The sequence below is a fragment of the Vidua chalybeata genome, chromosome 1 (assembly GCF_026979565.1).
Source record: "Vidua chalybeata isolate OUT-0048 chromosome 1, bVidCha1 merged haplotype, whole genome shotgun sequence".
NCBI classification, from domain to species: domain Eukaryota; kingdom Metazoa; phylum Chordata; class Aves; order Passeriformes; family Viduidae; genus Vidua; species Vidua chalybeata.
In genome coordinates this window covers 55,210,738-55,236,142 of record NC_071530.1, presented here as the reverse complement: position 1 = coordinate 55,236,142, position 25,405 = coordinate 55,210,738, and the positions used below count along the sequence as shown (strand labels likewise).

The window sequence follows — 25,405 nt, the reverse complement described above, 5'->3', positions numbered from 1 at the left end:
GAATGAAATTAATTGAAAAAAATATTCTTGATTTTTGTGCATTAAGGGGACCTTTTCAGTTGAAAACACAGCTTGTTCTCAACTTAGAAAAGAGTTTCAGTGGGAAAAGTTGTACCACCCATAATAATTTTGTACTTCTCACAATATATACCACAGGAACTACTTCTAGAATATTCAATTTACTTTGTCACTGTGTTGTGATTTGAAATTGCAATTAAAAATAAAAAATATTTGCACATCTCAAAAGATGACCCGCAGAACGCTAGAAAAATAGGGCTTGGAGCTCAGGGGGGAAAGAAGTGGTAACAAAGATGGAAGTCTTTTTAGAGTTGGTGACATCTAAAGACTTCCTGACATGTGTGCCCTGTAAGGGCAAAATTGCTGACACTAGCTTTTTATCATGTGAACTGCGTAGGGTTAACAATTTTCTGTTGCCTCTTTTGTTCTGTCCACAAAGAAAAACATTGACCCCTAATGAAAAATGCATGCAAGCACACAGTATCAAAGGCATTTTTTGATTGTCACTGGAATCAACCTGAGCTCTTCACATGAAACTTCACCGAAGGATTGATGGCGTTACTCAAGAGAAGAATAAAAACCACTGTTTTTTGAGCTGCCCTAGCCTTAAGGGTCTTGTGCCCACTCTTTTCCATCCCCATGTATTTTGAGGGTGGAAAAAACCAGAAGATAAATATGACATGCCCAAGAAAGACCAGTTATATGCTAAGTACTCTTTTATGCTTTGATCAAACGGACAAAAACACATATTGCATGCTCTTAATATTTCAAAATATTCCAGTAGTTTTAAAAAATCTTTGAAATAATTTCAAAGATAATGTATAGACATTTCATTTGCTAACATCCTGAAGGCAAAAGGATGCCACAGACTACTTAAATGCTCATCTCCAGATGTCCATGCTGCAGCAGAAGAGAGCTTTACCAGGAGATTTACAGTTGGTCTCCTTTTTAGCATTCAATATGTTAAGTGCATATTAAACACTAAAAAGAATGGAAATTGCAAAGTACATGCTGCTTGCAAAGTCAGTAAAAAAATATTAGGTAAAGAACATATGGAGGTCTGTCATATGCTTTAGAGTATCTGTTTGGTCAGGAAAATAAACAAAAATAAATTAAAAGTAAAATAGAACTGAGAGCAAAATACACTGCAAAAGCATGAATATATTAAACATCTAGATATGTAAATAGTTAAAAATCTATCAAGGTTTATTAAACATGAAGCCGTACTATCTGTCAAAAGAGAAAAGTGAAAGGGGAAGTACAAGCCTTCTAATGCCCTTGGCATGTGTCTGCTCTGGCATCAAGATCCTCTTAAAGACACACATACTGTGAGCCATAGTCTTGGTTCAGCCAAACTCTTTGGTTTGCACTTAGCTTTAAACTCATCTGATATGAGCATAGATGGTTTTGGGTTTTTTTAGTATTTTGATTTATTATTTCTAATTTGAAGCAAAGCACATCTTATTAAGGCTATGTTTGGGATCCATAGAAGAAACCAGACAAATATGAATTTTTGCTGCCTCAGATTCATCACTGATCATGGACTGGATCCCTTCCTGAGAAGGGAGACTTTCCAGAGAAGACTTCTCTATAAGAGACTACAGGTATATCAATAGCAGCTAGAGTCCTCTGTATGACAGTTTTAGGTAACACTCTCTCCTTAGACAGCTGAAGTTACACGCAATCCACTGCCATATTGTAAAATATAATCAGTCAAGTACCATGGCAACTGCATTAAGTATTGTAAATGCCTTGTCAGCAAAGAAGCCAATGAAGAGATGGCCCAGAGCCCACATGGCTAAGATGAAAATAATGCAAGTAGTGGTAGCTACACATAAAAGATGGATAAAAATGTTTCCAAAGTCTTTACTTAGATTTGACTTTGTGAATTACTCTGAAACAATTAATTTTTTTGTTTAAATGCCTACTTTTTGCATTTCCTTTTTTATTCACCTGATGCTTTTGGAATCAGAAACAGTGCTTGTCCCAAATAAGAGAACATCTTAGTCTATCTCTCAAGGCAGCATGATTTTAGAAATCAGTTAGGCAGGTCATACGTATAATGATACATGCTGTATTTACCTGTGTGATGCTTAAATAAATTTTCAACAAGGCTCCACGTGTCTGTGGGACTCTCCCAGGGCACAGAAGCTGCTGCAGCAAGAACATTACACTTAATGTAGGTAAAGTCACCAGCAATCAGCCAGGTTTTCACCTGTGTAAGATAACCAGCATAAAGCCAATGAAGCCACCAGGCTGACATGAGCTTTCAGCATCTGAGAATATATCCCTGTATTTCCACTTCAGGTTGCACCATGTTACCTTCAAATTATTAATTTTGATATATAACGTACACAGGAAACGTTTCCATAGCAGAACTCTAGCATCACAGCAGGTAAGGGCAAGATCTAAAGAAACAATCTTTCTGGGTCCAGAGTTCCCAGGAAGGAAAGTATGTCTTCCTGAGTTGAATACATCAATACAGCTTACACTTATCAATCAGCCATACAGTACACATAGAAAAAAAAATCTAGCCTAAAATTACTCCCACACAGTAAATGCTTCCAGGAAATTTCAAATAAAATGTAAAATATCTCTAGTTCTCCATATAAAGTATGTTTGTGTGGAAAAGAAGTGTATGTAGGAGAGCCTTTTCTCCCTGCCATGGGAAACAGTAACATTTCCACCTGGTTTATCATATGTGCAAGGATGTTACTTCTTGTTATTGGACTCTCCAGAAACCTTATGAGACCATACACATGGAGAAGCTGATAGTGATGCAAACACATTGAAGTAATTCCTAAGTTTTCTAAATGTCCTGGAGTGACTTTATGATGCTCGTATCATTGTTTTCTCACAAATTTGCCCTAAACCAGGACACCTAGTCAGTGTGCAAAGCAGGGTCCCAGTATTTACTGACCCACTCCATATGGTCCCTCTACTAATTTGCCCTGCAGGCTGACTAATAAGGGGATCTGGGTCTGAATCCTGACCTTCTCCACAGAGGCATTGCTATTGACTTGCCTCTCAAAAGAACTGTTCATGAAGCCATTAATAAAGAAGGATGAACTCAGGCCCTGATTGTCATGGTTAGACACTGGCGCAATGCCAGCATCCCTATGAAAATTTACTTTCCTTAAATAAATGCTGTGAGATGTTATTAGGAACAGAGCAGAGCAGGCTTAAGCTTAGTAACAAAGGAAAAAAAAACTTTATTAAACTACTATTAATATAGGAAACACATAAAACTAAATTTAGGATGAAGACTTTTTAAAACACTCTTCTTCTTTTTAATTTCTAAAAACACTTAGCTATGAAACATTACTTGGGATTCTTGATCAAATTACTACTTTTTAGGTAATTTATACTTAAACTATCAAGGGAGAGAGAAGTCTCTCTTGCACCACAGACCCCCTAGGAAACACAGCTGCCCCCCTGTGTTTCCCTGTCACACATGGCAACTGCCTGGAAAAAAAAAAAATTTGTTAGTGTGATACTCTCTATTCTATGTCACAGTGCTTTTACCACTGTGCATGGATAGACTGCTTATAGGGCTCTTTTAAGGATGCTTTGCTACGGACTCAAAGATATAACAGTTCAGTTTCTCATCCTGGGACTACAGTCCCCCCCATTTTCCCCTGGGGCTGAGGGGTCTAAAAACAGGATTTATCTTCTTCTCGAAGACAGAGGGTATTACTATTTTCTTTTTAGCTTTCTTTGTTTCTCGCTATTTTTGTGTTGTCGAAGCTGAAACAGGTCTCCCTGGGTCACTACTGCATCTCCCTAAAATGCAGTCTCTATTGTAGGAGATTTTGGTTCAGTTTATGGTTAACAAGAAAAGTCTAGCTAAAAGCTACTTCATCATCTCTTCTTACTTAAATATTTTTTCTTCTACTATTTTAGGTCTCGGACTATTTCTCTTTTACTATAAATTAAGGAGGAGTAATACTTTTAAAAAGCCTTCATTTCTTGGAAAGGGTTAAAAGTTCAGACTCTTTGGACGGCTGATATCTCGGTCTGGTGTTCTTCTTCTCACGCTGGACATTCCCCCCCTCTCCTCCTTCTCTTCTGCCGGCAAATTTCCAGGTGCCGCCAGGCTCTCTGTCTCTTTCCCTCTTGGGGGGGGGGGGCAAAGGTATTTCTACTTCTCTCCACCTTTCTGTCTACAGGAGCTGGCTCGGTTCCAGACCCTCAGCCCCTCGGCCTACCTGGACAAGGCCGCATGGCTTGCCCTCCCCCACCCAGCCCATGGCTGGGCAGGGGAGAGCTTGCACTCTCTGACGACCGAAAAACTAAAAGAGAGAGTTCTCTTGGAAGTTTTTGCTTTTAACTCTTTGTGTTCTCAGAGACGTGTCTATACTTTCAGTGGTTACTCTAGGTGCTAATATCTAAACTTGACCACTGATTGGTTTGACTCAACTTCTTGGAAAAAATTCACTTCCATGTCAAACTACGACACTGATTAAGCAAAAGCTGTTGTTGAGATGAATTGACATGTTAAAAAACAAGCAAATAAACAGCCCAAAAAAAAAAAAAAAAAAAAAAAAGGCAAACCCACAAAGAACGATAGCTGAATTAATTTCTGTTGTCTCAAAATTATTCCAGAGAACTGGCATACCTGAGCCAAAAGCTGGCAAAGGGGCAGCACAGACCCTGAATTTAATGTAAGCATTTAGGGGATCTTTCTTAGTAAGTCAGCCTGAAAACAACAAACAACAAAGAGGTACTGAGGTATCCAGTAACTTTTTCCCTCCTCCCTATTTGTCTCTCCTTACTCTTAAGTTCTTCCAACCAAGGAAAACTGCTGCTGTTCTCCACTGCTGAGGATCATGCCCTGAAAATCATGTGCTCCCTTGCAAGGACAAAACTCAGAACTACAGTATAGACATGGGTCAATGGCAACAGTTCCCCTTTACTGTTTGGAGTTCATGAGCTTGCACTGAGAGTATTGTTGCTTCCACTTCTGGGTTACCCAGTGAAAGAAAGACATGGGAAAACTAGAAGGAAGACAGCAGAAGACCACTGAAATGCTCAGTAGGCTGGAGCAGAGCACTGGGCATGGGAATGGAGCTGGGCTTCTTCAGCCAGGAAAAGACAAAGATAAGGGAAGGAAACTTGCTTTCTATTTTCAAATACCTACTAGCCATTACAGAGAACGACCCAAGCCCTACTCAGAGGCTTACAAGAGATAGGGATAGAGCAACAGTCATAAGCTGCAACAAAGGAAATTTTGAGCTGATATAAGAGGATAAGACAAATCACCATGAGATGGGGAAATGTTGCAACAGACTCCTCAGAGAGGGTGGGCAACCTCCAACCTTGGAGATAGTGAAGACACAACTGGACACAGCCATTAGCAACCTACCCAAGCTTTGACATTGTCCCTGCTCTGAGTTGGAGGTGTATGAGTCACCATGCACTGATCTCATCCAACATACTTTATTCTACATACTAATATGTTATGAAATAAAGGATCACTTGTTTGTCTAAATTAAAATAAGAGGAAGAAGCAGGAATTGGAATGGGGCCTGTACAGTGATTGAGGAATGCACTGAGAAATGCTCATCAAGAGGAAAGGAGGAGAAACTAATTGATCTTTTTTAAAAAGCTCATGTAAGGTAATTTTATTTTGTAATAAAAAAAAAATTAAAATTGTAATTAAAAAATTCCAACATTACTTTCGTTCCCCTCAAATATGAAAAAAACAGCCTGGTACACTGTCCTTTATTGAATCTTGTGACAATGCTGGGATGTTTTGTGGGTTTTCTATTGCTTTTAATTGAACAAATAAACAGAAACAGTTTACATTTATTCTGAAAAAAAAGCAAAGGAAGGGAAGAAAGACTGTCTCTTATGCTGGTAACTGTTTGGGTCTAGCCTACATATTGCACACATTCAGCCATGACTCAAGGGAAGTAGAACAGATAAAATAAGGTGTTGATGTGCACTAGAAGGAAAGGGAACAATCAAACTGCATGGCCATTCTCAGTTAATGATTGGTACAAACAGGCAAGGAAAAATTAGTGAGATTAAAACCAGTGACAGACAACCCCACACGGATCTATTAAGCCTTCTGTATTTGTGCAAAGGTGGTTGTTGTAAGGGGAGCAAGAAAAAGGCTTGAACAAGTGAACCCCTGCAAAACATTGGCACAAGTCAGTGTCAGGCATCTCTCCTCAAGTGGATGCAGTAGTTTGCGGCTTTACTCAAATTTGCTGAAGGAGTTATAATTAGCTACAAAATTCAAAGTATCAGCAAATTAGGCCACGGGTAGGTGAAACAGAGGAGGTCAACCAAGAAATTTATGGTCCCAGAAGAGATTTGCTGCTGGCATAGCCAGGCAAACTCTCTCAAAGCAATGAGAAACCCCAGCTTACAACTGTTTAAGATGCCATAATCTTCTTACATCCTCAAAGTAAAAATTCCTCTTGCCTCAGAATATATGTATACACACTACTACACCTGTACATGTGATTTTCACAAGTGTGTTTTTCAGAAAGCTATGCAATGAGCTACAATTTAAATCCAGGCCTATGCAGAACCAGTACAGAGTGTATATGTAGTATTAAACCTTGTGTTAGCACAATGGACTGGATTATATTTAATCTGAAGAGCCTCACCCTGCTACAAATAAAACTGGCATGAGTAGAATCAGATCTTTAAAAGCAATATGTTACTACTATAGCAATTTGATATCAAGTTCATCACAGTTTTCAGTAGGCATAAATCCTAAAATATTATGATGGATGTAATTGATATTTCTTAATACATGGCTCTGATCTGAATTCTTTAAAAATAAAAAGGTTTTGTATTGAAACAACTTAAAACATTAAAAAAGGCAAATAGAATAAATAGAGCCTTAGTGGAAAGTTGGTTGACACTGTTTTTTTTCACATTTCTTCCTGCTATATGTAGATGGGAATAATCTGCATAGTTCCATATATCTCCACATCATCACTGACAGAGTAAAATACCTCTTAGTATAAGTATGAATCACAAGCACACATATCAATGAAGGATCATGCCCCAGATTTATCAAATACAAATCAACCACTGCCTTTTCTTTTGAGGGGTGAAGAAGGAAGAGCTCTATCACTCCTATGTTTGTCAGAGACCAAAAGACCAGTCATATTCCCAGATGAGAGTACAGACATTTTCTCATGTCTCTGGTAAAATTAGCTACTGCAGATATTATGGACCAAGCAACAATACATACTCACATATCTAGGTTTAGAAGAAAGAAGGTTTTGAAATTATGATGCTCTTTAGTATAGCTCAGGTTTACATAACATAAAGAGTAACTGGGTTTGATATTCTACAATAGACATACTCTTCTGAAAAATATGACACACTAATTGTAAATCTTAACAATTTTGTCTTTTTTTATAATACAGCTATAAAATATTTTATGTCAAACATATCAGTGTTGATTTTATACATATTTGAACTACCAGTCCTCTCTTCCTTATTTTTTAGAATGTGAAAAGACACTAAGACACTTTAATTTTAAAAAGGTAGCCCCACTAAAAATAAAATTCTCATATGGAGGCACTGGCCCTTGTTAACTCTTCTGTCACTTTAGTCCTGTATCAGTAGTATCTTGTGGGTATCATACACAGGTTCTTCATTGTGTAATAAATTATAACTGCTTTAAGGCTGAGTTCTTTAATTCTCATAGCATCAAACAGTTATCCAGTCATCTGTTTGGGTTCAATTTATATTAAATATGAATGTGCTTACTCTCCATATTGGTATAAAATTATGTGAAAGACTTTTTTTTTATCATAGTACCTTAGTAATATGGAAAAGGTCATTGTAGAGGATGTGAAATGTTTTACTAAAACTTTAGATAGGAGTTGTATTTTGTTGTGGGATGACCTACAAAGAAAAGTCTATGTGTTTCCCATCCAAGACAGAAAGAACTTCAAGCAAATGTGGTAAAAGCAGGGAACTTACCTAATGGCTTTTTATCTTAACCATATATTGCTTGTCTAACAGCTTCCCATTGCAACCAACATCCCTTGGCAGAGCAGTGTTCGGTTAGTTTCCCAATGATTCCAGTGACTCCTCTCTTTCACTTCAACAGATGCATAGTCTGACAACGTGTCAGTATCAAGTGTACGACTTTTACGTGTCCCTGATTTGTAACTGTTAGCAGTGTTGTTGAGGAAGGAAATGTTGTGCATCAAACTAGACTGGCCCTAAAGTCTTTGTGCGCAAAAGCATTAGGTTAGTGATAAGAAAACAACTTACTTTGCTAACACGATAAGGACCAGACTAACTGTGTTCAGTGTGCAGATCTTGGTGAACGCAAGTGTAACCCACTCTCCTGCAGTGCACAAAGATATACATCTGCTCAGGCATGGCACTTTCCATGCTTCATGGGGCCTTCTACCAAATGAAGGCTTGAAGAACCCCTGTTTAACTAGGGGAGACACTGGATGGAGATAAAATGCAGACAACAGAGCACGCTTTCCCTGAGGAACCTAAATCTGTACTCTTTAGTATCTCCCCAGAGTCATGATTTCTAGATAACTGAAGGGTATAATGTGGAAACTTTCCAAATCACAATTGAATAGGTGCCAGCAGCACAGAAAGGCATGTTCATGAGTAAGGAACTGACTTACCAACAACTTGAATTTAAATGAGAAAGGCAGTGAGAACTGAGCTCTGTTGCAAGTCCTAGAGCTAAAAACCTTGGACGAAAGTTATTCTAACACTTCTATTGCTAGTACAGCAAGTAATTTTGGTGTGATTGGAAACATCCTGTTCACTACTGGTATAGCTAAAGCTCATTTAGATGTAGACATAACCTGTTGATATGTCTACATCTAAATCAGCTTTAGCTATACCAGTGGAAATGAGTTTGTGACACTTTTAGAAAGCCTTTCTCCAACCCTTTGCTATTTTCACTTTTTTTCACAAGACTTAACAAAAAAAAGACAGAGCTCCATCACAATCCACCAGAGGTGGTCTTGGCTTTTTTCATTCAACATGCAATGATAACACCTCCTCTGAAAAACTGAAAATACCCTGTGCTTCAGAGTGAGAGAGGAGGAATAGCAAGTGCTTGGCATTTGAGACTGACTTCAAACTGCCTTCCTTTTTAGAGACATTCAATGTGCAAAAAATTCCAAGATGCATTAATATGTAAGAAAATTTGCTGGATTGGTGACTGATTATATGCAAGTAAGGAATCTTTCTGTATAAAAGAGTGTAAAAAATACTCTTCTTTGAGTCAGAGGAGGGAAAAGCCTGAGTCAGGTTGATATGACTACTTTGAATCCCACTAACACTTCTGATAACAGATGTTACTGAGCAATCCAACACCAGTATTAATCACATACTTCAAGGTAAGCCTTTGGTAGGATGGGCTACTGATGGGCATTAGCAAAACAATATTGGTGTAAGTACTTTGAGACCAACTGGAAATGGGATACTAGAGGGGAAAAAAAATATTTATTGCTCACAAAAACAGAGCCTTCAGAGAAGTGACTTAGCAATCTCAATACTGCACAGTGCCTCTTTTAAAATAAAATTTTTCATGGGGTATACTTTTTAAATTTCTTTTCCAGATAAACACTGCCTACAGAAAACAGCCCTCCCTATAGAAACCTTTTCTCAGCATGATCCGAGTTGAAATGCTGAGAAAAACACACTGTACACAAGTTTGCATTTGTCCTGCAGTCTAGAAACATGTGTTCTCGACCCAAAATATTTTTCAGTCCATATCTGAACCATATTTAATGGAGCTTGTTCCTCTCCATCTTCCTTCAGAAAGTGCTAAGTCGTTACTTTTGGTGGAGTGACTTGTTTAGGAGTTAAGATGCCATTCAAATGGCATGTGTGTGTTTGCCATCTAAGGGTTGCCTGAATTTCTTCCTGATTTGCTTCTCAGCTTGGCTGTCAAATCAATGTAGATTCTCAGCCAGCTTCTGAATTGCTGTTTATTTTTACCCTAATATGAAACTTTGCATAAGAGATGGTGGCACTATGCTTACAAAAACTATGTTCTTGGATTGATACTACAGGAAAACATGATGCCAGGGTGGTGTTAAGAATAAAACCCAGTTCAGCTCTGCAAAATATCAGTGAAGTTCGTCTTCTCTGAAACAGGCTTTTCAGACCCTAGAAGCAGAAATCTCATATGAGGCATTTTTTTTTTTTAGTACAAGAATAGGGAGCAGGAGTAAGCTGAAAAGCACTGGGATATAAACAGCACCTTGACTTTACTGAATCTGGAGTGACAGCACTGCTGGGCTTAACCCTAAGGCTACAAGTTGGGTGAAATTCCTGTGAACTCAGCTGGAGCTCCTGATAAAAACAAAGCTTATGAATGTAACCCACTTGCAGGCTCCTTCAGCTTGCATATTTGCAGTTTTCAGAGTGCCTGTCTAATTACTGTCTTAATTACTCAGCCACTTGGCTCTCCATTTCACCTTCCCTGTCTTTTAGTTTTTCTCCAGATACTCAGCACTGCCTGTGTGAGGTGCTGTCACTTTATTCCCAGCCTTCCCCACACACAGGGAGGACCTTCCTCAGCCCTGCAGACCCTAAGAGAATAGAGCCCTGTTCCGTTCCAGCAGCACCATCTGTCCCTCCTCTCACGCACAACAGGAGACAAGTAAAACAAAATGAACATTCAGTATTTTTTCATAGCCTACAACGTTTGGAGGCTGAGTATTGATTAGGAGGTTGATTAGTATTGATAAGGAGGTCTGTGCTATTTTTTTTAAATCAAAGAAATTTCCTTGCACTGTTAGATTTCCACATTTCCTTAAAACCAAATTCCATATTTCCAATTCATATTGGATCTTCAAAAGCACTGCTTGATTTTGGCCTTCAGCTAACCATGGACATTAACCTTATTCTGTTGTGCTTGTTTTCCACTCACTGCTTCACATAATATGAATCCACTGTTTTACCATTTCCTGAATGTGTCCTGCAATGACCATGCTGTGGTAGCAGCAGTCAACCAGCAGACAAAGGCCTGTATTCAGTTACTACTGTGCACTTTTCTCCTGATGAGTTTCTCTCCTGAGCAAGATGAACCATGGGAACACCTGCCATAAGCCTGCCCCAGACCAATCTGCCTCTAGACTGAGCCATGCTCTTGCGCCTCTCTTCAGGCCTCAGTATACCTATGAACTTTTGTTTTCCTCTGTGTTCTGCCTTTCATCCACAGCTTCTGTCTTCCCTGTGATAAGAATTTTGTTAGTACAGATTTGAAAAACATGAGGCAATCAATTAAATTACTTTCCTTCTGATGACCCTCATTAACCACTCCTTATGATTTTTATAGGACTAAAATGTGTTCTATAGTTAAAATTACTGGCAATATTATTTTGAAAAAAATATTTCATACTCTTCAGATCCACTTCAGCAGTGTCTCCTCTGTACTTAAAAGGTTCATTCAAAATGCAGAGGGTGGCTTTATCAGTGTGAAAAGATAACACCCTCAAAAACGAACATGGATTTAGGTTACAATAGCAAGTTGAACAACAGGAAGCCTAGTTTAGATATAAGCAACAGCATCCACACACAGATCTGTGCAGGTTTAAAAGGAATATAATATTTTAATTTATTCCTCTGCATGTCCTACATGCAAAAAAGTCCTTAAACCTTTTCCTGAATCTAAAAACTAATACATGCATTTTATGTGAAAAATCAGGGTCATTTGTCAGATCTCAAAGACTGATTATTCTCCACAGGAAATAGACTGCCTACATATAATCAAGCTTCTTCTCTGTATGCAGTGTTTCATCTCCTTCCACTTCATGCTAAATATGTATTAACCCTTGTACATGTGGGTCTTTTAACTGGGCTTTGGTGAGCCATAAAGCATGAATCATCAGTATAAATAACTGTTCTCATGGCATTACAGACCACCACTTACCTCTGCTACATACTGCTAACCCCCTATACTTCTGTAAAGACACAACTAAATGCTTACTAATGATCACAGTCTAGAAAGAAAATTCAGATTATCTGTGTTCTTTAGCAACTTTTATTTTCTCAAACCTCTACTTCCTTAAAAATAAAACATCAGCCTAACTCCTAGCATGATCTTCAATTTATCCTGGGAAAAGCAGGATAGTCAGTGTCTTTCAAGCATGTGCAGGCTCATGTGTACATATTCTCCTCTTTCACATCATAGATAAAGAGGACAGACTGCAGTTCATAGACTGTAGCATTGGCCTGTGTATCAGTACAAACCACAGATTTAGCAATATTGTGGGTACAAAGAAGTGGGGTTAGAAAGTGAGGAAGCTGAGACTTCAAGGGAGCATCAAAGGAATTAATCTGCTACAGAAACAGGGAGAAGAAAGCAGAGGATCTTATCTGAGGGTAAGTAGGAACTTTTTGTCAGAAAAGAAGTGGTAAGAAAAAGAAGGCACAACAATAAGTAGTAGTAGCAGGGCACTGGGAGTTTGAGTCCAGAGCCTTGAAGGCTGGTACAGTCCCTGATTTTTTTGTGACCCTGCCCACTGAAAGGCCTCTGAGCATTCCCACTACCCTATCAACATTCTGAGAAATTGTCTATACAGAATTTGACCAACTAAGTGCTTGTCCACACCATTATACATTTGTAATGAGTTTTGTCCCCAATTCTGCAGAATCTCACACGTGCTAATGTCCTACAAATAATGAAGAATAATTATTGAGACAACAGAAAGACAGGCAGAGCCACCAGGAAGAGGAACAGGGTATTTCCTGCTTAGCTTTCTCATAGCACAACAGAAATGTGTTCCATGTGTCTTTATAGCAGCCCAGGTTTTACCATGCCCTCTTAAACAGATTAATAAACTCCAATTAGCAGAGACTCAATATGACCAAACACAACACAATTGCTTTCCCGAGTTGGTCATTGGTTTATCATTCTGACAACTACTGACTAAAATGATTTTGTATTCAAGAACAGCAAAGATTCAGTGTCACACAGCAATGATGCTGATGCCACAGAACATTTAGGGAAGAGTGACCCAGCACTTGAAACACTTTGGATTGGAGGCTCCTAGCAGCTGAGTTTGCTGCAGAGCTCAATGAAGTAAACCAAACAACTGCTCTGCAGAAAAAATACCCTCTGTACTGAAGCAGCACAGCCACCTTCTTCTACTCTTCCCCACACACTGGAGTCCCTGAGGCGAGTGAGAGAGAGTACTAGCATAGCAGGCAGTGACTGCTGCCTGATTAGGGTTTGGTTGGGGGTGAATCCCCCTGCGTATATTTTAGGCAAGTGAAAAATCCCCCTGCCATCTTCAGGTGAGTTCAGGGAGCTACAATCCTATTCATATAGGCAATTGTAAAAAATGTGTTAAAGGGTATTTTTCACCCTTTATTTTTGTTTTCTCTCAGGGTCAGTATACTGTCCATCATCCCACACTGGCTTGACAAGCCATTTAGAGAGGCTCCCCACAGCCCTGGTGTGTTGCCCCCAGGTGTGTTGCAGGAAAGCTGAGCACAGGCATGCTGCTCCCCCCTCCATGTTCACCCCCACCTTATACCTAGCCTGCTTTTCTCTGCCATTTATCTCCACTGAAATATCCTGCTATGACAGATGCTGGGCAGTTTTCTTCACTGTTCCTCCTAGCCAGTGCATAAAACTTGGGCCTCTGAGGTGAAAAGCAACTTGTATTCTCATTTCCTACCCTCATCTACTGCTTTCTCACCCTTTGGGGAATACCTGAACCTGAAGACAGAAAAATATAATCTGCACAGTTTAGACCATACTATCCACATGAGAAATTATTGACTTGTTATTGGTTTTGTTTATAAACTCAGAAAGAATTAGCTCTTCAGAGGTGGAGTTGCCTCATCATTGTGTATGCTTGTGCCAGCAGGGCCTCAAATGTCGAGGCCTATATACTATAATGACTTCATTTATAATATTATAATAAATTTTATAATATCTATGTGGCCAACATTTTAAATCATTAGACAGTAGTTTGCTGTTATGAACCTGAGGTCCTAGAACCATGTCATCACACTGCAAGCAGGTCAGCACAGCTATAATAGATGTAACACACCTTTCACAATTATATTCTTCCACATACTTGTCTCCTGCCTCAGAGCAGACATTATTAGCTACAGAACAGAACTTGTACAGAACCACAAAATAGTTTAAGTTTCAGATGAAACCACATATATTACTGACTTAGAAGTTAAACATCAAAAACATATTAGCTTGATTTTCAAAAGCTACACAGAAATGCCCACAAACAAACTTTCTTGAAACCAAATTTCGGAAATGTTGTGACAACACCAGCTGGGTTTATTATGAAAGGGTGTCAAACCCTGGAAGAGACCTCTTGGAGAGGTGGTCAATGAACCCATTCTATGAGTGTTGAAAAGGCATTTGGCCAGTGCTCTTAAAGCCGTGCTTTCACTTTTGATCAGCCCTGAAGTGGTCAGGTAGTGGGACTGGATGATTATTGTAGGTCTGTTTAAATTGAACTACTTTATTCTACTCAAATCTATCTTCTCCTACCTGCTCCTTTCCCTACCAGTACACACTGGGGAAATCTCTGAAGACAATTCTTCATAGCCCTGCACTAGCAGAAGGCACTGAATACCCATAACCATCTCCCAGCCTAGGCCCTGGCTCTGTCACCTTGTGGGAAGGAGGTGTGTATCTTCTGAGAGGGGTCAGGGCTGTAGATCATCTCAAGATAAAGGGACCATCTGCACAAATTTGCAAAAAAAGCAAGTGTCATGTGTTTTTTTAAAACTCATCGGTGTTCAACTGAGACAGGTTTTCACAGGATGGCAAACCACCACATCACTTACACCAGCGAGGCTCAAAGATCAATCCTTCAGTCTGGTGCAGGATGTGCTTCTTATCTAAATGGTTGCAAACGTCTTAAGAGCTGAGCAATACCTGTTGATCTTCTGGTGGAGTATTCCTCACTTTGTATTCCTTTTTAGAATTGTCTGAGCTGTTTCCCTTGCAAAAACATGCTGAAACACAAGAGCCTGAGGACAGCAGCATTCCCTCACAGGGAAGGTTCATCTGGCCCAATACTCCGTCTCCAAAGTGTCCAACTGAAGTTTAGTCCTGACAGGGTCCTGGTGGTGCTCACAGGCCTCAGTGGCTGGGACTGGCCTCCCCTGGGCCCCCCAGCTCCACCACCCTGGGCCAAGAGCCCAGGGGATGTGTCTCACCTCTGCCTGGGACCTCTGTCCCTGCCTGAGCCCTGCTGTGGGTGTGCCCATCTCTGCCCCTGTCTCCTGGGTGGGCCTGGGACCTGCACTGCAGAGCTGCTCTGGTGTGGAGCCCTCAGACCTGGGTCAGACCTTGTCATGCAGAGCTTTGCGTTTAATAGGGCCTAATTGCTCTGTCCTGCACTCACCTTGAGTCACATGATGGTGAGACTGTTATTTGTCTGACACATCAGGGAGTTTTGAGGTCCAAAAAACACATTTGAGGACACATAACACACAGGTTGTAACTGGAAGCAGGATATTATTTCATTTTTTATTTTTCTCCATCTGTTTCAGAGCTGATTCTCACAAGCACTAACACAACATGTATGTGTAGCCAGGAGCAGGATGATGCATTTCTTACTTGAAAAGACATCCTTTCTAATCTGGAAAAGGCAAATGACAGAGCTACAGAAAGCAGCAGCAGGCATATAGGTCAGAAGAAAAGATGTGTGGTACCATGAGGTATTTTCCAAAGTATGACACATATCAATGATGGGCACAATCTTGCCTTCCAAAACTTGCTTCATTGCTGTCCTTCCCAGCCAGGGCAGGGATGCATGAAAAGCACTCTCATGCCTGCCCTGTGCTTGTGTCGCAGGCAGGAAAACTGAAAAGTGTCACGTCTGGATGGGGAAGCAAGCCTGGAACCCTTCCAAGCACATGCTGTTTTGAACAAGCAAGAAGCCCTCAGAAAGTGAAGACAAGGGAAGAGCAGAGGTCAGCCCCACTGCAAGTTTGCAATGAGCAAGAGAGCCAGGGCACAAGTGGTGCCATGGAGTTGTGAGGGCAGCAGGCAAGAATGGAGTCGCAGGGCCCAGAGAAACCCTGACAGGGGGCTGTGCCCAGTGCTACAGGAGGACAAGAAGCAACCCCCAGGCCACCCTTGGAGCCCACCCTGGGAGCCTGGAAAGCTTCTTGCCCACAGCTGCAGGGCCATCTTCATGGGGCATGAGCAGCAGGCAGCAACCCAGCCAAAAGGGATTGAAGGAGCGCTGAACAGTGGTCATGCTCAGTGCTGCAGAAGAATGCAACCCCATCTCTTCCTCCTTCCCCCATGAACCAGTGCCAATCTGACCCAAGTGAAAATTCCCTCCTGATGCCATTGCTGGTAATCAGCTATTCCCTAAGCATGTGAGCAAGGCCTCACTCCTCATCCCACAATCTGGTCATGCCCTCCAGGATATGCCTAAGCCCTATTCTCCCTCAACCTGGAGCCATCTCGGGGCTTCCAAGAATGGCCAAATGTCCTCAGCCTGATCAACCTGAGGGTCAAGAATCCTAGCAGGGCACTAGTGGATGTTACAGAGCCCTAGGACCCCTGACAACCTCTCTACATCCCAGTTTTTACAGCAGCTGCCCCTGGCTACACCAGGGGTTGAGGACAGAGCTGTGCAGTGCTCCTCAAGAAGGTGTTCACTTTAACTTACAAGTGCTATCCAGCTGAAAAGGCCAGACAGCTTCAAGCACCTACAGGGCTTGGTGGTTCTTCTCCTCTGAAGGGCCTGCATCTGTTCCCCAAAGGGTGAGTGCCACTGGCAGCTGGCCTTGCCTCCAATTTTCTGCCCCTAGCCTCCTCCAAGTAATTCCACTGTCTCCTCAAGGACTTCCTTTTGGATGTCTGTGGGCTGGCTCCAGGCCAGCTTTGACAGTGGGACATGGGAAGATGCTCCCTTTTATCCTGCCCCTCCAAGGCACTGCTGCATTGCAGGGTGATGACACTGTGACATGAGGATGTCACCTATGCACAGCCTTGCCTGTCACAGACCAGCCATCACTCCTCCACTCAGCATTCTTTGGACAAAGGCCACCCATAAGAGCTGTCTCCTCTCTGTGATGGAACTAATATCCATGTTGCTGCCTTGGGTTGTCCAATTCTCAGAGGACAATGACTGCAGGAACACCAACTTTCCATTTATGGACATTGAAAGGGACCAATTGTTACCAGCTGAATATTAATAAGTCCATTGGGCTGATGGGATTCACCCCAGAGTACTGTGTGTAACTGTAGCAGACATTACAACACGACCACTCTCAACCATCTACAAAAGGTCTTAGAAGGCCCCACCAACTAAAAATTAGCCCAGGTTACACTAGTTTCCAAGAAAGGCAAGAGAGAAGACCAAGGAAAGTACAGACATGTTAATCTAACCTAAGTACCTGAAAAAAAAATATGGAAAAAATCACACTGGGTTTTATTAAAAGACATTTGAAAAATCAGATAGAGTCATCAGACACAGACAACATGGGTTCAAAAAGGGAAAGTCGTGTTTAATTTAATAACCTTCTACAATAAGGTCACCTGCCTGGATGAAGTGAAGACACTGGATTTAAACCCCCAGTTTTAATGGGGTTTAGAAAGGCTTTTGATACGGTCTCTCAAAGCCTCCATCCAGATAAGTTTTCCAACAGTGGGATGAACAGGTATGCAGTGCACTAGGTGAAGAACTGGTTGAAGAGCAGGGCTCAAATTATTGCAGCAAACAAGACATCTGGCTGGCGTCCAGTTATCAGTGGTGTTCCTCAGGGCTCAGGTCTAGAGGCAGCTCTGTTCAGTCTCTTTATCAGTGATCTGGTGGCTGCAGTTGAATGTGCAGATAGTTAGGTGATGATACCAAACTGGGAAGTGCTACTGATTCTCCCATGGGATAAGAGGCTTTGCCTTGCAGAGGGATCTGGACAGATTGGAGCATTGGGCGATCACCAACAGCATGAAACTGAACAAGACCAACCAAATGCCAGATTCTGCACCTGGATGGAGTAATCTCAGACACAAGTCTGAACTGGGAGAGGAGCAGCTGGAGAGCAGCCCTGCAGAAAGGGGTTTGGGAGTGCTAGTTGGCAGGAAGCTCAATGGGATCAGCAGTGTGTGTGCCCTGGCAGCCAAGGGGGCAAATCTCATCCTGGGGTGCATCAAACACAGCATCACCAGCCAGCCGAGAGAGGTGATTATCCCACTGAATTCAGCACTGGTGCAGCCTCACCTCAAGTACTGTGTGCAGTTCTGGGCCCCACCATTTAAAAAGGATGTGAAGGTCCTTGAACATGTCCCAAGAAATGCACCAAAACAGGGGAAGGGGCTGGCAGGAATGTGCTCTGGGGTGCGCTGAGGGCACTGGGCTTGTCTGGTTTGGAGAGGAGGAGGCTGAAGGGGTGACCTCACTGCTCCCTACAGCTTCCTGAGGAGGGAAGCGGTGAGGGAGGTGCTGAGCTCTTCTTTCTCTCCCTGTGCCATGACACGTGGGGAATGGCTCCAAGTTGTGCCCATCGGGGGAAGTTCAGACTTGACGTGAGGAAACATTTCATGACTCTGAGGGTGGCCGAAACATGGAATAGGTTTCCTAGAGAGGTGGTTGATGGCTCCCCCAGCCATGCCTCTCAGTGTTGAAGAGGCATTTGGACAGTGCCCTTAAAGCCCTGCTTTAACTTTGGTCAGCCTGGAAATGGTCAGGCAGTGGGACACGATGATCATTGTAGGTCTCTTCCAGCTGTTCTATGCTATTCAATTAGAGTGGCTGGGTTTATCTTAGGTTGCAGTGCAAGATGTAACCAAAAGCATGTATTCTATTACCATCTGTTAAAACCAGGTGGGGCAGTGTTCTTTATTTCTTCCATGACCCATCCTTCCTCCAGGGGGATATCTTCTCTTAACGGGCCATTGAACCTCACTGTATGACTGATAAAATTACATCATCACATTATGAGATGCTCCACCCACGGAGAGGAACAATCCTACCTGGATAAAATCTGAGATATCGAACACCACAGTCAGCCTTCTCCCACTGGATTCCCAGAGGAAGACCAGATCTATCTACACTACCACTGGACTTTCAGAGGAAAACTACACCCTTCTACATGATCACTGCTTCAACAGAACCACATCTGTCACTCCAGGAGGACTGCAGCCACCATTTAATGAGACTACTACCACCCCCCTGACTGACCGGGTGTCAGGTTCTATACTGACTCTATTGAAACATAAACTTTAAGGGATTCAGAGATTTTAGAGGAGCTAAGATTTTAGTTAGAGATAAGCCTTACTAGAGTTAATTAAAATAATATGGCTCTGTAAGTAGGCCTCAATGAAGTTCAGAGTTAGTAGTTAACTAAAAATTGATTGCTTGTCAACACAATGTTTAGTTAGCTGGGTTTATAATAAAGAATATAGAAACTGACAAATAGCTTTTAGGAACATAAGACAATTGTGGGCCTCCTCTGTTCTGAAACCAATTGAAGACAAGGAATGGGAGTTCTACCAAGGTTCATTTGTCATATTTGCATTGAAAAGGTAGAAAGGTCAGAATGAGGAAGACTTCATTTACTTCCTCATTTTGGGACCCCTCCCCATGAAAGGGACCACCGACCCATTTCAAGGAACAAACTACACATGCTTAATAGCTTTTGAAATTATTAGCATACGAAGTGAGGAATGGGATGTACTAAATTATGAATATGTATTTGTATTTTGGGTATTCAATTCTTGTGTGGATAAAAGGACTCTGTAATCATTTGAAAGGTGCGGTGTGTATTTGGGAGCTATCCCACACGCTGCCGGGCGTCGCAATTAACATACACTTTCTAACTTTAAACTGTTAGAGAGTTTTTGTCCATCACAGTTGGATATCAGTGCTAGATCAATATCCATATTTCTTTAATAAATCACTTTAGTGTTTTTGTACTACTGAATTTTCTTTTAATTTTTCTATTAAATTGCAGTTCTGACTTGGGATCTCCCACTGGTTTGCTTTCAAACCAGCACAGGGTTATAGAAGAGAGGACAAGGAGATAACTAGTGTTACACACTGGGTTATCAGCTTAAATGGAATTTTCCAGAGAAACCTGGGGATACAAATTCAGCCTTTTTCATTCAAGTAACCTTGTCCTTAGAATTGGCTCAGGCAGCCTTGGTTACCAAAACATCTATTTTGGTTTCATTTTAAACACATTGGCATGTCATTAATTTTTATGGCTGGGATGTAGTCTCCTAAATCAATCTGGTCCTTTTAAAACTTTAATCCAGTTTGTTCAGCTGACTTTTGTCAGATTTTAACAGATGCTGCAAGCTCAGCATGTCCACACTTCTTGCATTTTGGGGCAAAAGTAATTGAAGAAATGTGATGACCAGAGGATTTTAATAGGTGGTACACTCATTGATTCAAAATCAGGGTGCCAGGGCACATATGCTACCACATAAAGCACCGTCACCTGGATGATGTGAAAAATAGAGTGGCCAATTATTATTTCTATATAACTCTCAGATTAACACTTCTAATGCAAGACCGAGATCTGCCCAATATGAGATTTTGTAGTTATTTAGCTTTTGTCATATAAATAGTGACTAGAGACACAAACTACTGCACAAGTAAAATTTCTCCTAGACAGCAAGGAACTGAAGATAATGGTGGCATTATTAGAAAAATAGTTTACATAAATGAATCAGAGAATCACAGAATAAACTGAGTTCAAAGAGACCCACAAGGATTGAGTCCAACTCTCAGGTCTGCACAGGACCATCCCCAAGAACCACACCATGTGCCCAAGAGCATTGTCTAAACACTTCTTGAATTTGTTAGGCTTGGTGCTGTGACTATTTCCCTGGGGAGCCTGCTCCAGTGCCCAACCACCATGGTATGGGGAAGAACCCTTTTCTAATATCCAATCTACACCTCCCCTGATGCAACTTCAGACCATTCTGTCAGGTCCTGTCACTGGTCACCACAAGAGAAAAGGTCAGTGTCTGCCCTTCTCCCACTCATGATTAAGTTGTAGACTACTATAAGATCTAACCTAAGTCTCCTCTTCTTCAAGCTGAAGAGACCAAGTGACCTTAGCCACTCCTCATACTTGAAGCTTCCCCTCAAGGCCCTTCATGACCTTTGTTAACTCTCTTTTAGGGTGCACTCTAATAGTTTAATATCTTATATTGTGACACCCAAAACTGCACACAAGACTCAAGGTGAGGCTGCAGCAGTGCAGAGCGGAGGGGACAATCCCCTCCCTTGCTTGTCTGGTGATGCTGAGCCTGATGTACCCAGGACACACTTGGCTCTCCTGGCTGCCAGAGCACTGCTGACTCACATTCAACTTCCTGTCGACCAGGACTCCCAGGTCCCTTTCCTCTGGGCTGCTTTCCAGCTTCTTGTTCCCCAGTCTGTCCATACATCCAGGGTTGTCCCATCCCAGGTGCAGAATCTGGCACTTTATCTTGCTGAACTTCATATGGTTGGTGATTGCCAAGCCCTTTGACTTGTCAAGTTCTCTCTTCAGGGCCTCTCTGCCTTCAAGGGAGTCAACAGCTCCTCCCAGTTTTCTATCATCTGCAGACTTGCTTAGTATCCCTTACAGTCCTGCATCCAAGTAATTTGTGAAGATGTTGAAGACTGCTGGGATGAGGATGGAGCCATGAGGAACCCCACTAGTGACAACTCACCAGTCTGCCACCCCACTGACTGTAACCCTTTGATAGCAAGCTGTGGGACAGTTGCTCACCCACTGCACAATGCGTTTATCCAGCTGTGGGCTGGACAATTTTATCCAGCAGGATCCTGTGAGAGACAATATCAAAAGCTTTACTGAAATCCAAAATGAAGGTCTATGTTTTAGAGCCTCTCCATGTTTTTAATACATATGTTGCATCAACAAATAATAGAAAGCAATGCAAAAATGATTTTTAAAAACATGATCTATAAGAACACATTCAGTAAACTGAAGGTGCACAAATCCAATATAAGCATCAAGATAAAAACAACTTAATTTATTTAAAATCTCTTTAAGCCAGTGTGATATTACACACCTGTCACAATGCCATCCCAGTCATACTATCAAGAAACAAACAAATAATAAATTTTCAACTCCTAGACAAAATTTACTTGTTTTTATCAAGTACCGAAAACAAAGAAAACTCAATCATTCCCATTTGGGGCCTATTTTGTACTTTTTTTTTTTTTTTTTTTTTTAGTAAAGTTTCAGCAAAAATAATGAAGGATTTTATGTTGTATAGACATACACGAACTCAAAGCTAACTAGAAATGTAGACATGAAAGAGTACACATGCATAGCTCATGCAATAACAACACATGGGCCAGGAAGGAGGACGCAAGTATACAGAGCTACATGTATAGCATACATGTACCACTGGTACTATGACTGTGTAAGACCACTAACATCTTGTAAGTAACCCTGTAAATAAGCAACTTTTAGACCATTGACATAAGAAATTACCACTACAGATACTATACGGAAGCCAAAATTGCCAAATACCTGACTGCTACACAAAAATCAAACCAGACAAATTTCCCCTGTTACCATGATTGATCACCAAAGTGGGGGTAGAGCAGACCATCTTCAGAACCCAACAGCATCTTTGATTTGCACCCAAGAGACTCAAGGCATCTGCCCTGGGGCTGGTGCATGAACAGTATTTGAGAAGTATGGGGTATCTCAGGTATGTACATTAAGGTGTTCCCTCTAGTATGCCCACACATTTCTGTGAGGAGCACCCCCACATTGGAACAGACACAGGTTGAAGCAGTACATGTGATTACGACTTGCACCAGTGCTTTTCCAGATGGTTAATCATAACCATAGTGACAAAGACACAAGGAAACAAACAGTATTTTTAGGCTTTGACTCCAACTGTGAACTCAAGTCAACTCACACCATAAAGTCATCAGATCTCTTCAAGCTATTAAAGAGGATTTACATGTTTTACCTGAAAACAGTTGCAGTCCACACCTGCAAGAATGGAAATGCATCATGACTTTGGTGTTGAAGTCTAGTACTTTATAACCTGGTGAGCTAGACAGTAGTATTTGAAAGGGAAAATTAATCACTAGTCTGTGACAGCCTTAACTATTAGATTCGTAAATAATAATGCAATTATGTATAAGACATATTAATTGTTGCATTTCTTTTCTGCCACTGGAGCTTCACAGAATTCAATGTGTGGCCAAAAAGAAAGTGCAGATTTACAGGCAGTGAAGTGTATGAAATACGCTCACAAAATAATCTTTCTTAGTTTGCAAAAGCCCTATTCCCTAAACTGCATAACAATACAGGATATATGCTAAAGGGGTATAAAGATTTTATTAACCCTCAAAAGAGATGACTTGCAACACGCAGTGACAACTATGTCTGCAAAATTCATGCTGGCAACAGCTTTACTGCAAACTGTACTAACAGCAGACACAGCTGCTACATACAGTCATACACAAATGCTTTTCTGTTGGGCCTAATATCTGTATCTATGATCCTGTTTTGAGACATCCAACAGCTACACAGGAGCTATTTGTGTGGAACATTTATACCTATCAGCTTTCATTAATGAAGATAAACAAAATAAACAGCGGCCCATAACGCCCTAATCTTTGGTAAGGAACTCCTGCAAATTCTCCCCCACTTCGCCCGTTCCAGGCTACGATAACGCTAGAATCGGTACCGACTTTCCTAAGCAGCACAAGCTGTGAGCTGCAGAACATTTCGACCAGCCTCATGACATCCCAAAAAGCTCCCCAAAACCGCAGCAGCCGCTGAAGAAAGCGCGGGCTACTGTCTTGACACGCAGCGGTGTCTGTCACGCCGCGGCTGCAGCAAGGCGGATCGCCGCAGCCGGAGATGAGCCGGCGCGGATATTAAAGGAAAGACAATCCTCTTAGGAGGGCTGGCGGCGGGCGGTGAGGCGAGGCGAGGCGAACTGCTGCGGGCCGGGGCAGCAGTGCGACCACGCTGGGTGCGGAGCGGTGCCACCCCCGCGGGCAGCCCCGTGCCACCTCAAGGGCGAGGGAGCAGAGGCCGCTTGGGGCCTGCGGCAGGTGCCGCCGGCAGCGCCCGCAGCGCCGCGTCCCCGCGGGGAGCGAGCGGCCGGCGGGGGGCAGGGGCAGCGCGGGTGCGGTGAAATGGATCAGTTATGTAAAAACGCCGGCGGCCCCGGCCCCTGCCCAGCGCCCTCGCGAGCAAGGAAAGGGGAAGCTGCAGCGGCGGGCGCTGAGGGCGAGCAGAGCCGCATCCTTTCGCGCACCCTGGGCACCGCCGCCGCACTCTTCTTCCCCCTCCGCCCCTTCCCAGCAGTACCCCCGGCCCGGAGCGCACCTTCTCCTGAGCGCGGTTGAGGCGTTTCTGGACGTTTTTGGCGAAGATGCCGGTCTTCATATCGGCCATGGCTGATGGCGGGGATTGGGAGAGTGGGGAGAGAAGGCGGGCGAGGCAGAGCCCGGCAGCTATGAGCAGCAGCGGCGAGGCAGGAATGGAGGGATGGAGAGGAGGAGGAGGAAGAGGAGGAGGAGGGCTTTAAAGACACAGCAGGGAGAGGCGTGGCCGCCTCAGGTGAGCCGCGGGCCCCCCGCCTTCGTCTGTCCCCGGCCCCCGGGGAGGCGGCTGTCGGGACCCTGCAGGGCGGGTAGCGTTGTCATCTGATGAGGCAATTCCTCTAGATAATAAAACACATCAAGAGAGATAACGGGAATGGTGATTTCTAGAAGCACAGCTGATGGCTTCGTCCACTACTGGCACAAGCCTCCTTGTACAGCCGGAGAGCCTTAGGCAGCTACTTACTACCTTAGAAGTTTCCACCAAGTCAGAGTCACTCGAGGTCCAAGCTCCTTTAACACTTTTCATTTGTTTGGTGGCTGCAGCATCATGTGCAGTAGATGGGTGCTGCGGTTGAGGGACCTGCACCCCCCAGCTCGGCCTGGACTGGGCTTCCTGACACAGCCATCAGCTGTTCTGGGGTTACCATGCCCGTGCTGCTGAATGTGCTACACTTGACTTGCCATTCTCCTGGCTCTCGACATCCTCCTCCCATCCATTTCTCACTCCTGTCTCAGTGTAGCAACCAACAGCAGTAAACTGGTTCCAGGCTGGTTTCGTGTTTTTGATCTTATTTCTGAAATTACAACTTCTAGTCAAAACTGAAGGGCAGTCATAACAAAAATCTCTGTCCTCCCCTAACACTCAAGCCCCCCAAAATCTTCTAGGGATCATGCAGCACCAGTCACTCAAGGCTGTCAGTCATCCTTCTGAGATACCAAGCCCCAGATTCACTCCTGGCATTTATTTCTGTTGTTTGGCCAAGTGTGGAGTTCCCTGATATGGACAGTAGAAATCCAGCAGCAAACATAGCAAAGCAAGACGAAGCAAAATACTGGAACTCAACTCTCTTAGCCTGAGCCTGTATCCTTCTAGGATACAG

General features: G+C 42.5%; 1 protein-coding gene across 3 annotated transcripts in view; it reads right to left on the bottom strand.

Annotated features, from left to right (window-relative positions):
- AMPH (amphiphysin) overlaps positions 1-24,455 on the bottom strand; it is a 136,514-nt gene extending 112,059 nt beyond the window's left edge. For all 3 annotated transcript variants that reach the window (XM_053935430.1, XM_053935413.1, XM_053935422.1), the window contains exon 1: positions 24,307-24,455. In XM_053935430.1, the coding sequence (XP_053791405.1) occupies positions 24,307-24,375 (69 nt within the window). In that variant the 5' untranslated portion in view covers positions 24,376-24,455. The remainder of the gene's footprint in view (positions 1-24,306) is intronic.
- Between the last annotated feature and the right edge of the window lie 950 nt (positions 24,456-25,405).